The sequence below is a fragment of the Phodopus roborovskii genome, unplaced genomic scaffold (assembly GCF_943737965.1).
Source record: "Phodopus roborovskii unplaced genomic scaffold, PHOROB, whole genome shotgun sequence".
NCBI classification, from domain to species: domain Eukaryota; kingdom Metazoa; phylum Chordata; class Mammalia; order Rodentia; family Cricetidae; genus Phodopus; species Phodopus roborovskii.
The window spans coordinates 6,169,768-6,184,267 of NW_026126417.1; the positions used below are offsets into that span (position 1 = coordinate 6,169,768).

Below are 14,500 nucleotides of genomic sequence, written 5' to 3' on the forward strand. Positions count from 1 at the left end.
TTCTATATTTATACCCAGTCTCTGTAGTGAACAACAATGAGTCTGGAGACTCACAGCTGCCAAAGATGCTGAGAAAAAGTGATGGCTAAAGGTTCAGCACTAAACAAGGCATTTACACTACCATTTCTGAAACTCAAAGGACATTATGAAAGAAGAGCCTGGCAGTATCTCAGAGCGGGAAGATAGTGTGAAGTGCAGCAAATGCGATCCTCTACACTCGATACAGCCATTGTGTTCATGAGTTTTTAACAACTGCTGTTACCAACATTAGGCTCACACAAGTTTGGCTCTACCAACAATCAACTGAGAAGGGAGAGGGTCTCAAGGTCCTCTACCAGTTACTGCTAAATTACTGGAGAAAGAATTTGGGAAAGGGGTAACCACTGTCTTCGGTTGTGTCTCCACTGCTGAGCACAGGAGACTTTAATGGATAGCTCCAAACTGATGATTTTATAGATGGGTCTGGTTAAACTTGCCCGGTAACCAAAGCAAACCAAAAAGAAAAACAAACAAACAAACAAAACCTCACAAACAGACAAAGGTGATCTATAGGGAAGAAGTGGGAGGACATCACTGAGATGGGAGAGGGTGGGAATGGTCAGCATGCATTATGTACAAGTGGAAAATTGTCAATTACTTAATTCATAAAGATTATACAATAATCAAGGCACCTGATGCTCATTAAGAGCTAATAACAGTAATGAGATCTGAGTACATGGAATTTTCTGTCGGTTACGTATCTTCTGGTCCAATCTTAGAGGTTGGCAAGGTACAGGTGAGGCTCATTAGACTGGACTGTGGCACTGGGTTTTAGACCCAGATTTATCTGACTGGGTTTAATTTTTTTTTTTTTTAGCACAAAACCAAAATCTTAAAAAAAAAATTCATTTACAAACTACAAGGAACTATAAAAAAATTAGCTATTAGGAAAGAACCATGTCCTTCACATCTCAATGTTTTCTTCCTGTGTGGTTACTGATGCTGACAAACAATTCAAATCAATGAATCCCTTAGCAGATACAGTTCAATTCCTGCAGCAGTAAACTCGGCAGGCTGCCCAACACCGTGTACTTACGCCTCAGTCTGACTGAGCTGCTGCTCTTGGAGACAAGCCAGAGCCTTCATGTGTGCCATTTGTGCTTTCAGGTCTTTGGTCTGGAGGTGTAACTGGTGACAATGAAGATCTTTACTGAGCACCTAGGGACAGGGAGCGAACTGCATTTCAGATTTTTAAAAGAATTAGGCTAATTTTCATGTAACATATTTCATGTGGAACCAAATTTTTTCTTTTTAATATATTAAAAAAATGTGGAGAAATATAGACAGTAAGAAAACTTATTGTCGAAATCAGTTGAGTTGTGTCAAGCTGAACATGAAACTAGGTAAGTTCTAGGCATACGTAGTCTAGCACTTACCAGCAAGGCCAGAATTTAAATATTTTTATAAAATGAATATTAGGGACCTGGAAAAAGGTATGTTATGATGACAGCTTCTCTGTTGATCCAATTTGCTTACAGTATTGTAAAAGTAATCATACCACAAGTTTTTACTTAAATGTTATTACCAAAAGAGGCATTCCTTGAGTACTACATCTAAAGATGGACAACCCCTATCTTCCAACACTTTAATAGCACTGACCAATAAGAATGCTATTTATTCACCTGAAGGTAAAGGTCATCCAAGGATGAACTATGATCACGTTAGTTCAGTGTACTGGCCTGTGTTGAATTACATGCTACATGCAGTACACTTCTCTCTCCCCCTCGCTTCCTTCCCCCCCCCCCCACCTCTCTCTCTCTCACACACACATACCTCTTATATTCTTCTTACAATCTTCACCTTTGGGGGAAAAAATGTCTTGAATATTCCCATTTTCTCTATGCTCTTCTGTCTAGGGCCAGGCACCCTCTAATTTACCACTTATAACTTATTAATTTTTCCTGAAATTCACTAAATCCTAAATACAAAAAATATCAGCTCAGAAAGGATTGAGACGTATGAAACAAAAATACATAGCAATTTTAGCATCTTTAATTGTGTAATGAAAAAGTGTATTTTTGGGGACATTTGGATTGGTAAGCTAACAATCAAATAGAGCAATGGATGCCTAGAGGTTTCTTTTAGCAAAAAAAATTGATATCCCACTTTGATTTTTTTTCATATTCCTTTCTAGTCTATAGTTGGACATAGATTGTCTAAAGTACAGATTAGATTTTTTTTGGGGGGGGGAAGGTGGGGTAATTCTTATGATTATCAATGCATCATGTTCAAGACCAAAGCAGGAGATATTAATTATTAATATTTTAGTAATGACAAAGGAATGCAGGCTCCTTATCAGGTTTGTTAAAAATAAAATACTTCCTATACCAATCAATGCTTAAGTAGGGACTTAGACAAAGAAATGTTCCTTTGAGATTCAATTCAAGAAAATGTACTACAGGCTTGCACACAGGTGAATCTTCTGGGGGCATTTTCTCAATTGAGGTTTTCTCTTAAAAAAAAAAAAAGACTTTAGTTTGCATCAAGCTGACATAAAACTAGCCAGCACAATTCATTTACATAATTCACCTTTACACTTCAAGAACTTTATCATGTGTTTTGGATAAAGCACTTTTTATGGAACCAGGATTATGTCTAGAGGATTGGCCTATGAGTCATCTGATTTTTAAGGATATGCTCAGTCTTGAAACAAATGTCAGCTCAAGCCAAATACATGGCCTTTATGGAGATCAGTTTACTTGACTAAAGTGTGAGAGCTGAACTGATTCATCTTACATGATCTCCTTATAGTTTTTCAGTTAGAAAATAAAGTGTGCAAACATATTTTCCAAATAGTTCCAATTATTTTCCTAAGAAAACAATAAAAACCAGGTTGTCCTTACCTCTTATACTCTATAACCACTCTTCCTACCCAATCAATCACACATCCTAGGTCTATTGTAAGATTGAAATTTTAGTGTGTTCTTGTCTCAGTCCACCAATGATCACATCAGAAGGGAAGACCACAAGTACAAGAACTGCATGTCAGCTAACAACTGAAGTAGAGTATGATGGGAGGTAACAGCTTGCTTTAGAAACACGAGGTGCCAGATTGTGCCAGGTTTGGTCAGACAGCATAGTTTATAATAAGGACAGGACACTGAAGAGTGATACTGTCAGTGCCAGCTCTCAAAGTTTTAGTTTGGTTGTAGTAGAGAAAACCAGAATGGCCATCTGTTGCAGTATGATAACGGTGGTGGTGGTAGGGTGGGGTGTGGTAGTCTGAACTATGAGTGTGATACTGCTGGATAAAGACATGACATTAAAAAATAGATAATGAAGGAGGGTGTAGTGAACATAGCAATCATTTCAAATTCATAAAAAAGTAGTATTGGTCATGAGTTGCAGGACCTTGGGTAAGTCTCTCTGTGAACTAAGTGCTTATGACTAGATTAACTGCTTCAGCTGTGAAACATCTTATGAAAACAGAACTGAGAAGTTAGGTGGTAGAAAGAAAAAGTGCCCCGTTTCTTTCTTGTGTTATCTATAATGAAATATATAAAGGACTAAATACTTAAGAGTCTGGTGTATAAAATCCTGCGACAAGTGTTTTAGGATAAGCAGAGTGTGGAAGATAGCTTTAATACTGGACATGGGGAGACAAAGGCAGGTGGATCTCTATGAATTTCAGGCCAGCCTGGTTCTAATCCTGAGTTCCAAGCTAGTCAAGGATACATAGATTTCTCAACAAACAAAAATTCTAGATTATTTGAAAAACTGTATGTGACCATTAAAAAAAACTAAATTAATAACTCAAATGATACTAACTTTATAAGCATTACAAAGTTGAAAAAGGCAAGCAATATGTTAAAAAAACTACAAATACTTGAGCTAACTTTTAAATTAATATATCAAGTTTAAAACTTAAATTACTCATTTCCTAGCTTCTTAACTGGTGGGTGCACTTCTATATGGGGCCATGCACCTGAATATGGGCACTTAGATTAACAGAGCCACAGTAAAATGTTCTGAACACACAATGATCAATAATTAATTCAATATCAAATGTGTAAATAGGAAGATGTATTTCTGGATGTATACCCTCACAGTGAATCACAATTTCACTGTAAAATCAGTCCTTAATACACAGTATTCTGCATGGGGTAATGCCAATGAGAGCTGCGAAACACCCTGGCTCTCACTCAAGACTATGCAGATTAAGAATCCTAGTGTTTTTACTGTTCATACAAAGGCTTCTATTCTATAGAAACACAATGGCTTATTTAGGGAAAATAAAGAATTTCTTATTGTTGTTCCTCAGTAAATATCAAATTTTTGTATCGTTTGTATCATTTGTACTACACATGTTTGACTTAACAAACCGCTATTTGAGATGTTGTTTAAGTTTCATAAAACACCAATAAATACCTTTTGCCTTGCTGTGATCATGAAATAATTTCCAACCATTCCTAAAATGGCCCTAAGCAAACCTCTGCCATTTTGTACTACGAATTATAAAAAGGTGACATTCTTGCTATACCAGATCATTAAAAAAAACCCGATGAATTCTGAAGTTTTTAAGAAGACCACTTACTTCATTAGTATTCAAATTTGCTTTTGCCTTTGATAAATGGTAAATACATGTATTCTCAATCTCCAAAGAACTGCTGCTTTAAAGTAAATTCCTTTATTATTTATAAAGATATGTACCCTTTTGATCTGTATATCTATTACATACTTATATATTCAGGATCACAGAAGATTGCTAAGGTAGAAAGAGGTTGTGGGTGGAAAAGTTAAAGAAGCCTAGCTGGATGAGGAAGCCTCAACTAGTTGAAACAGAATCACTTAATTATAACTTAAGAGTTACCTCATGAAAGACAGTTGCATTAAAAACATTTAAAAATAAACTGACCCTTCTGAAAGCAGAATCCACAAACCAATTAGGTAATTAGTAAGCTGATGATACAGTCATTAATAATAGTAAAGTGAACTAATTAAATCTGAGATAAATAGGGCAACAATTGCCATATGAAAGATATTTACTCCACAGAAATATAAGAAATTTAAGGAGTTCAGCTTTTAAGATTAAAATTGAACACATATACATATTTGTACCTCTGGGATGTCACCATTTTGACCTAAGAGTCTCATTTCGCTTTCCACTCGATGAAGCCAATTAGTATTCTCATCAAATTGTTTTAACACCTCTTCCTTCTTTTTCTCTACGAAACAGCGAACAGTTTTCAACCTTTGAAGTCGGTGATTTCGTTTGCAAGTGGCCTGAAATATAATACTGAATTTAATAATATTGCTAAATTTTATATTTGCTGTGTACAACATTAAAAGTCATGCATTTTCTTATTTTGGTATAGTATGTTAAGCCATACTACTATTGTCCTATTAAAATATAACAGAAAATAGAAAATCAGTTGTGAGTTATTTAATAAAATTACATCTTGGGATTTTTATGGGTTTAAGGAACACAGTGGTCAAATGGAAAACTGAAATTTTTTTACATGATACATTTGTAAAGTTCATATAAGGTTAGATAAATTCCATGCTTTCCCAACTCAAAAAAGCATGAACACTCTGTACTTGTTTTCAATCTGGAAGACATGAAGAAAGAAACAAAGTTCTACTGATTTAATTTGTTGCTCTAAATGACAGAAAAAAGTATGAGAACTTGCCTATAGTCAAGGCTGAGAACACTCTTAGAATACTCTTAATGTCTTTGGTATTCATGAGTATTTTCAGTCAGATTTGGCCTTCTGTTGGCCAACGACTCTGTCCTTCATAGGTAATAAATCATTACTTTTGGTGTTTCTAAAAATTAATTAATATTTACAGGTATGTAACATAAACAACTAAGAGCATTTTCACTTTGGTGGAGGATATTAGTTTGTAAATATTTAGTGTTAAGTCAGTGTGGTTGCCATTAAGCCACAGATTCTTGATATTTATACATTTAACTTCCTTCATAGGAAAACAAGATGTTCAAGGAAAAAAGAAGACTAGAATCAAATGATCAGGGACAGTGGCTAACAAGCAGTCATTCTCATGAGGATTCTTAGGTCTTTATTGTCATTTGTCTGGTTATATCCTAAATAATTTTTTCTCATGGCAAGACCTTAGCAAAACAAAACAGCAGTTTAAACAAACAAAATACCTGTCTTTTCCCTAAAGAGGAAGGATGGAATACAAAATGCTAACGTGACAAATGCCACACTTGCAAAGGTTCTCTAACTTTGGGGCAAACTTAAAGGCACCCGTAGTTTTCATATGGAAATGCCTGGGATCTTTTCAGGCGATTTATTTGGTCAAAATAAATTTTAATTCTTTACAAAATTTCTAAGAGACTCATTTATTTGAACATTTTGCTTGGACAAAAGAACATACACTATGTGTATTCCTGGTGCTGACAGAGGTCAGAAAAGGCCACAAGATCACCATGAACTGGAGTTACAGATGGCTATGAACCATCACATGGGTGTTAGAAACTGAATGCAGGTCCTCTGCAAGAGTGACAAGTGCTCTTAACCACTGAGTCATCTCTCCAGACAGCCTCTTTAATCCTAATGGTATATCAGGGTAAGAGTGTTCCAGGAGCTAACAGAGGTGTAAGGTCACTACAGAACATCACAGAAAAAGATAAGAGAATGCAACTGTTGTGAAGACAGCATACAGTTGGAAGGATGTAAAACAAAGCTATGGCTCTCCTAAGCTGTTTTTTGTTTTAGAAAATAATTAGTTATCTTCATAAAACTATAAGAAAACAAGAATTTCTGTAAATCGCATTAGTAATTTCTAATACAGTATCAGTGGACAGTCTCTATAAATAAAGATCTATGAAGTTCAAGATAGTTTTAATGGCAGAAAAGGGTCCTAACTTTGATGCTTAGAGAGTGCTACAGCAGGAAGTGGGAGATGAGACATTTTGACTTTCTTCTGCTATTCAGAAAGTGTGAAAACTCAAGCAAGTCAACCTCAGAGGGTCGTCAATCACTTTATTTCTGAAAAATGAAGATAAAGGGGCTATCCCTATTGAAGATAGTGGTTAAATTACATTTACTTTGCCTTAACATTCACAACTGTTCAGAAAGGTTCTAGCTGAAACTCAAAAAGGATAATTTTGACTTTTAATGCTCATTAAATATATTCCGTACAGTGATGGGTATTCAGGACAAAGTGGCACATTTCCTCACTGAGATTGAAAACATGACTCTAAAATTTGAGGTGTCAATATTGCTTTATGCAAATACAAAAGCAAATAAACAAACAAGCAAAAAACTCACCACTAATATGCTATGACACTCTTGTCAATTTGACAGAATTTAGAATTGCCTAAGACAGCAGTTCTCAACCTTCTTCATGCTGTGAGCCTTTAACACAGTTCCTCATGTTGTGGTGAGCCCCCAAATCATAAAATTATTTTTTGTTGCAACTTCATAATTGAAATTTCATTACTATTATGGATCATAATGTAAATATCTGTGTTTTCCAGGAATCTTAAGCAACCCCCGGGAAAAGGATGTCCAACTCCCAAAGGGTTTGAGACCCACAGACCTAAAATAAAAGCTTTTGGGAAAGTTCTCAGAATGTTTCTAGATAGGTTTAACTGAGGAAGTAAGATTCATCTTAAAAGAGGAAGCATCAACTCAAGTACTGGTGTCCTGGTCTGAAAAAAAAGGAGATAACATTTTGTTCACACATTATCTATGTTATATTTGGTTTAAATTTCTTAGTTTTCTTTTCCAGTTTTGAAATACCAATTTCGATTTCTGCAGTATCAAACATGCAAAAAAAAAAAAAAAAAACCTAAGAACTAAAGCACAAGTTCTAGCATTAGTGTACTAGAGCTTAAATCATAGCTCAGCTACCTATGGTTGTGTACTACCTCTGACAAAATGGCTTACCCATGTCCTTGCTTAGAAAGGAGAATAATAAATACCTCATGGGAGTTTCTGACAATGAGGTGAACTGCCTGAACATTGCCTGATAGTGAATAAATCCTTTAAAATCTGAAAATTTCATTTGCTTTTCTCATGTTGTGACCCTCACATTCAGCTATTCCTTACTGATAATGTTTTTATCTTTGATTTTTTTTTTTTTGTCTTCAGTTTTACAGTTCCCAGTAGATTAGTCCAGTGTCTATAATTCCTGGGATTTCTTTCTGTCTGAAATGGTAAGTCTGCTGATTCCTATCTATGGCGACTGTAAGAGATAGAGTTGAAGGTTTATTTCCCAGAGTAGTTTTGCATTGCTTTTGCTAGGTTTCCCAGTGGTAGCATTAGTTTGATGCCACTTTGTCAACTTTAGATATTTCCTAAATAAAACACTGTTTGTTAAAGCCTAGACCATAACCATTTTGGAATGCACACTGTTAATACTGGAAGTTGGTCAGCACTTTATTAGGATCATACAGCAATGGATAGCAAGAACAGCGATCAAGTATTCTTTCTGAATAATAACAAAAATATCTCCATGTGGCCGAAGTTGTAAAGTGTCACCCGCATCTTGAGTAGGCTGCCTCTCCTGTCCCTAATGTTCTACAGGCTCTCAAAAGAGAAACAAGTTTTTTTTTTTTTTTTTTTTTTTTTTTTTTTTTGGAGTCAAAGCATTTTTTTTTAAATTTATTATTTTACATGTCGATCCCAGTTCCCTCTCCCTCCCTCCCTCCCTCTCTCCCTCCCTCCCTCCCTCCCATCCTCTCTCCATCCTTCCCTCCCTTTTACCCTCTCTGCCCTCTCACATGCACTCTAAACACCCTCCCCTCCCATCCGCCAACCCCAATTCCATATGTAGGGGAATGCCATTCAGGTGGGGTCATGTAGATCTGACAGGTCATGTGAAGTAGGGACTAGGGCTTCTCTCCTGTTTCTAGATTAAGGCAGTTATCCCTCCATGGGGGATGTGTTCGCAAAGTCCTTTTGTGCACCAGGGATACAACCTGGCTCCACTGTCTGAGGTCTCTTAGACTGCTCAGTCCTTCTGGCTGAGACCCATATTCAGGGGGGCCTGAGTCAGTCCCATGCTAGCTTCCCAGCTATCAGTCTAGTGGCCGTTAGCTCCTCCTTGTTTAGGTAAACTGTCTCTATGTGTTTCTGCCGCACGGTCTTGTCCTCTCCATCTGCTTCTGGGTTCTAGTTCAACTCAGTGTTTACGTATGGGTGTTTGATCCTGTTTTCAACAGGCATTATTTGAGGGCTCCATGGATAAGTTAGTTGTTGATCTCACTCTCCGGGAAGGGCATTTATGACAGCCTTTCCACGGAAGCTCAAATTGTTAGTTGGGAGCAGTCTTGTAGTTCTCTAGACCTTTCTTTGTGTTCAATTTTATCTTCAAACCAATATTGGCTCCCTCTTTTATGTTCTCTCTCTCTGTCTGTCTCTCTCTTTCCTATCTTCTATTCCTAACCAGACTCAATCTTCCTGGTCGCACATGTTTTCCCTTTCCTCCCCCTCATTTTCTCCTACTTCTCTCTCCATTCGCTGCCCCCCCCCCCCCACTTAACCTGAGCTCTGGAGGACTTGTCCCTTCCCAGTTCTGTGAGGGACTTTATATGAATCTCTTAGAATATACCTTGTACCCTAGTTCCTCTGGTGATGTGAATTATAGGCTGGTGATCCTTTGCTCTAGGTCTAAAATCCATATATGAGTGAGTACATAGTGTGTTCAAGAGGAACAAGTTTAACTAAGCATTTGCTTTTCAAAGTTTCCTCTGGCTCACATACTATTTCCATGTTTTTTTAGAGAATGGGTAAGAAACAATGTTTATTAAATTTCTAGAATTAGATTTCCATGTTCTCTGTAATTTAGGCATAAAGTAGTTAAATACCTTTTCTACTTTGTCTTCTGAACACATCATCTCTATTTGGTGATGGCACTGCTGTTGATAGAGTGACTTGAGTTCATTTTCTTTAAGCAACATTTCTAATTTCAGATATTCTTGCCTGATTCCTTCTCGATTCTGGAACAAGCATTTCAGAATTTCTTGAAATCTACCAAAAATAAAACATATCATTTTATTTCATTAAATTTGTACTATCTAGTATATAGCTTACTGAAATGACACATATCACTCAGATTGTACTTGATGATAAACAGCAGGTCAGAACTACATTCCTCCTACCATAAAAGTGCTGAGAAGGCAGTATCAACTTTATTTTTTTACTGTAGGTTTCTTTCTGCTGCAAAACAAACCATGTTGTTTATATATTTTGGTGTCACAAGGTCTCTGATATTAGTAATATGTTGTATTTTATCATATGTAGTCATACTGCGCAGCAAAAATGCAAAGGATGATAACCTAGATCTGTAATATGACAATTCTCATAGCCCTATTAGCAGCAGAGCATCACGTGCTGTTTGGTGTTGGCTTACAGTGAAGAAAAAGCAATAGGAGGCATTATCATATGGTATCTCCATGGCCCCCTAGGGAAAATGAGAGAACCAGTTTTAGCCTCAAAGATTATTATAGTGAAAATACACCATAAGGTTAGGTACCCCCTACAGCTTGGCAAAAAGTCAGCTGACACTGGCAGGACCCAAAACATCCAAGTTAACAATGTGGCAAACCTAGAAACGTGGTTGTGGTTTACTTTTCTAAAGGGCAAAATAAAGAATTCAATTTGTGGAGTTTATTAGGCCCCCAAGGAGCCAATGATTCAAAACCGAATAAATTTTATGAAAAACTGAGAAAATGCATAGTTTGGCAACTTCTAGGACAAACAGAACACGGGTCACAACAATATTTTAGTCTTACAGATAATCTCACACAGGCAAAATTATTTATTATTGAAGAAAATTAAGTACAAGGCCTTTAGAATAAAATAAAGTCTGTGCATTTAAAAATAAATGTTCTTTGGGCAGTTTTGGATATATATTTGTAAGGATCTGTGGTAAAGGTACTGCCAATTTACGTCAGTAGTTCTTAATGAAACCCTCCTGGGAATGAAGATAAACCACAGTACATTGACTTTCCTGTAGTTTTGTTCAGCTGATGAATATTTCATAGGAAGCACATGCGGATATTGTGATTTCACCGTCCTGTATTACACCAAGGCTAGTGCCAGTAAATGAACTGATAAGTTATCTTTAGGTTATACCCTAAGACAATATCATAGTATTCATAACTTTTTGATATAAGGACAAAGTTGAACTATATCAAAATTTTAATTTTGTGGTCTAAACACTTTACTTAGTGTTTACTGTTTACTAAGGAAAGAAAGTAATCATTATCAAGGGTTTCTAGGTTGCATCTTAAAATTAAAAAAAAAATAACAGAAATAAATCTTAAGGGAATGAGTAGTATTTTCTAGTCATTTAGGACATTTAAACTAACTAGAAACAAAATTTTTCATTAATATTTTTAGGTAAGACACAAGACCATATCACTTCCTTGGTATAGTAATAATAGAATTTTTACAACTATTGCTAAATAAAATGTATTTTCCTTTTAAGATTCCCTTTTGTATACTGGCGCAACAAAAATTTGAGTCAGAAAATATTGCATATTTTCCCACTGTCTTCAGAAAATGCACAAAAATGTTATTGAAGTTTTATGGAAACCAAAGTTTTAAAAGGGTAACAACTGCCTCTGCTGCAGAGGAATCTAATGCCTCTGACTTCCTGTACTCCTATGCACATAAATATACACACATAGAAATCCCTCCCACATATACAATTAAAAATCTTGAGAGACACACACACACAGAGATAAATGATTAAATTCATCAACTCCAAAAATGTTTCCTAATTTGTAAGTCTACTCTCTTTCCTTCACCAGAACTGCAGCACCCACCAGGGACTGAACCGAGGGCCTCACATGGTAGGCAAGCACTCACTCGTGAGCTGTTATCACCATGACTTTCAATTTTGAGATACAATCATCCTAAGTTTTCCAGTCTTGACTGGAAACTGCATTCCTCTGCCTCAGAATCCTAAGTAGCTGGGACTACAATTTAACTGGCAAATTACACAGGGTTAATGTTGACAAATTTATAAAAATAACCACTCCAACTTTTGAAAATTGGTAGTTTAATATCAAAGAAAACTGTATTGTATTAGCACTACTGTCATGTTTAAATAACAAAAGTAATATTCACTAGAACATTACATCAGAGTAGAAGTTTTCTTTGAAAGGAATAAATGAGGGCCAGGAGGTGGTAGCACAAGCCTTTAATCCCAATTCTGGAGGCAGAGGTAGGTAGATTTCTGAGTTCAAGGCCAGCATAGTCTACAAAGCCAAGTTCTAGGTAGGATAGCCAGGATGATACACAGCTGTCTCAATAAACAAACACATAAATGAGGAACAAGGAAACACTTATAAATTTTTTAAGATAAGAAAATTTGCATGGAATTAAAATTTTATATGCCAAATAAAATACTAACAATTTAATATTCTAATGGGTCACTTGCAGAGTTAGCAATTTCAACACAAGGGAAAAACTAGTATGCTTAGTACCCTTGCACTTTAATAGCACACAGGGAAACCTAATGAGATGCAAAACTGACTTTTGTCACCAACAGAAGTAACTGTCAGAATTATATGTGATGTTTGCAAAACAGTACAAAGTGAAAATAGAGGACAAAGCCTAATACTTCTGGGCCAGTTAAGATGGGTGAGTCCTGAAAGTTGTCTCCTGACTTATACCTACCTACTTTCCTACATACACGCACATACACAATATTTTAAGATAATTTAAATTAGGGAGTTCTTACTACACTCTGTAATTGAGAAAACGATACCTCTATTAATTCTAATTAAAAAAGAGCTATAGTAATTGGTTGAAATTAATACTCTAAGACTCAACATAATCTACAAAGCTGTCAATAAAGTTTAGGGAGAAAAACAAAGTGGCAGCACTCAATAACATAGTATTAAAAGGACAAGTTTACAAGTTGTCTCATAGAGAAAACAGACCAAGAAATAAGGGTCTTGAGTGGTGGAAAGAAGATGGTGGATCAACTTGGACAGGAAATGTTATTCTATCATTCTACATCACTGCAGGGTTTACTCAGTTCATAATTTGAAATTAGTAAGTGAATTAGTGGGTCTATATAGAATCAATAAAAACTGACCATATTTTCATAAAACTATTCAAGTACTAATAAAAAAAAAAAAAAAAAAAAAAAAAAAGCACCATTCAAAATAAACTGGCTTCACAGATGACAGAACCAGCTTTTCCTCCTGCTTTTCCCAGCGGTAAAATAACCAGCTGCTTTCTAAAGTTCAAATACAAAGAACAAACAAGTGCATTTTCTGAATTCAAGTGAGATGTATACGTAGCTATACATACATATATGATACATAATTAAAGAAAGACTATAATTTATAACTACATTTCTCAAGCGATTTTAATAGTTTTACCTTTTAATCTCTTTGACTTGAATGTTTGAAGGTACTGATTTTGCACTGTCATTTTTGTCAGTCAAAGCTTTCTGTTCTTCATAGGCTTTTAGTTTTTCTTTCAACATTAAAATCTAGCAAAGGAAACACTAATTAAAATACAAATCAAGTTATTTGTCTTCATTCATTTTACATAGCCACAGTAAAAGTTCAGTTATCAACAATAATCACACACCAGGTTCCCACTATAATAGGAAATGCATTAAATTTTGAACAATAAGGAAGAAAGCATCCCTTAAGGGAAGAACTGCAGGTAATAATAGATCACTGAGAACAGTAGACATACCTCTGCTTTCTGCATATTACAGATCTTTACATATTGAGATATGTGACTGTTGACATTAAGAACATTGCTCTTCAACTGCCAAAAGAGAGAAATTATGATTACAGTCACATAGTTAAGATAGCACAAAGTGGCACTGTATCTCATAAACTTGACTTTACCAATTTTGAACTTTTAACAACTATAAGTGATCATCATGATTAAATATAACTATATTTAAAATTTGTAATGAGAATATGTTGAAATTATAAACAAATTGGCTTACTTAAAAAATATGTTGTGTTTATACATAATAATAAAAGTAGCCTATTTATTCAAGAAATTCAGAATTGTTTTATGCTTGCATTCATATTAGTTTCTTATTACTTTTCATATTGTCTACAACAGTATAACCCCATAAACATTTACATGGGGAGAAAATTACATAATTTTTAATATTATAGAAATTTCTAATTTGAATTAGAATCAAGTACTTAAAGTTCTTCAAGCTTTGGCCCACATAGATATAAAATGGAGCATAAAAAACAAAACTAGAAAACTTTACAATGGGTTGGAGTAAGGACATGAAAAATGTGAGAAAATCTTTGTACACTCATATACTTCGGCCTTTTATAAAAATAGTATATGGACATTTCTCACAGGGTGTCACACTGCTCATCTTCAGACACTTATAGGAGGAAAATGAATAGTCAAGAGGATAGGCATCATAGCAAATTAACTGAGGTCTCTTCTGAACTAAGGTCCTGTAATTTTAAAGTAGGTATGTTTTCACCTGATTGTTTTTAAAGTATCCCAAAATTTAGACAAAGAACATTTCTCTAAGTAGT

General features: G+C 35.3%; 1 protein-coding gene across 1 annotated transcript in view; it reads right to left on the minus strand.

Moving 5' to 3' along the window:
- The window catches only part of Kif18a (kinesin family member 18A), a 61,137-nt gene that overhangs the window by 28,219 nt on the left and 18,418 nt on the right, over nucleotides 1–14,500 (minus strand). The window contains 5 exon segments of the mRNA XM_051183803.1: nucleotides 1,076–1,197; nucleotides 5,098–5,262; nucleotides 9,818–9,980; nucleotides 13,352–13,464; nucleotides 13,677–13,751. Coding sequence (XP_051039760.1) covers nucleotides 1,076–1,197; nucleotides 5,098–5,262; nucleotides 9,818–9,980; nucleotides 13,352–13,464; nucleotides 13,677–13,751 — 638 coding nt within the window.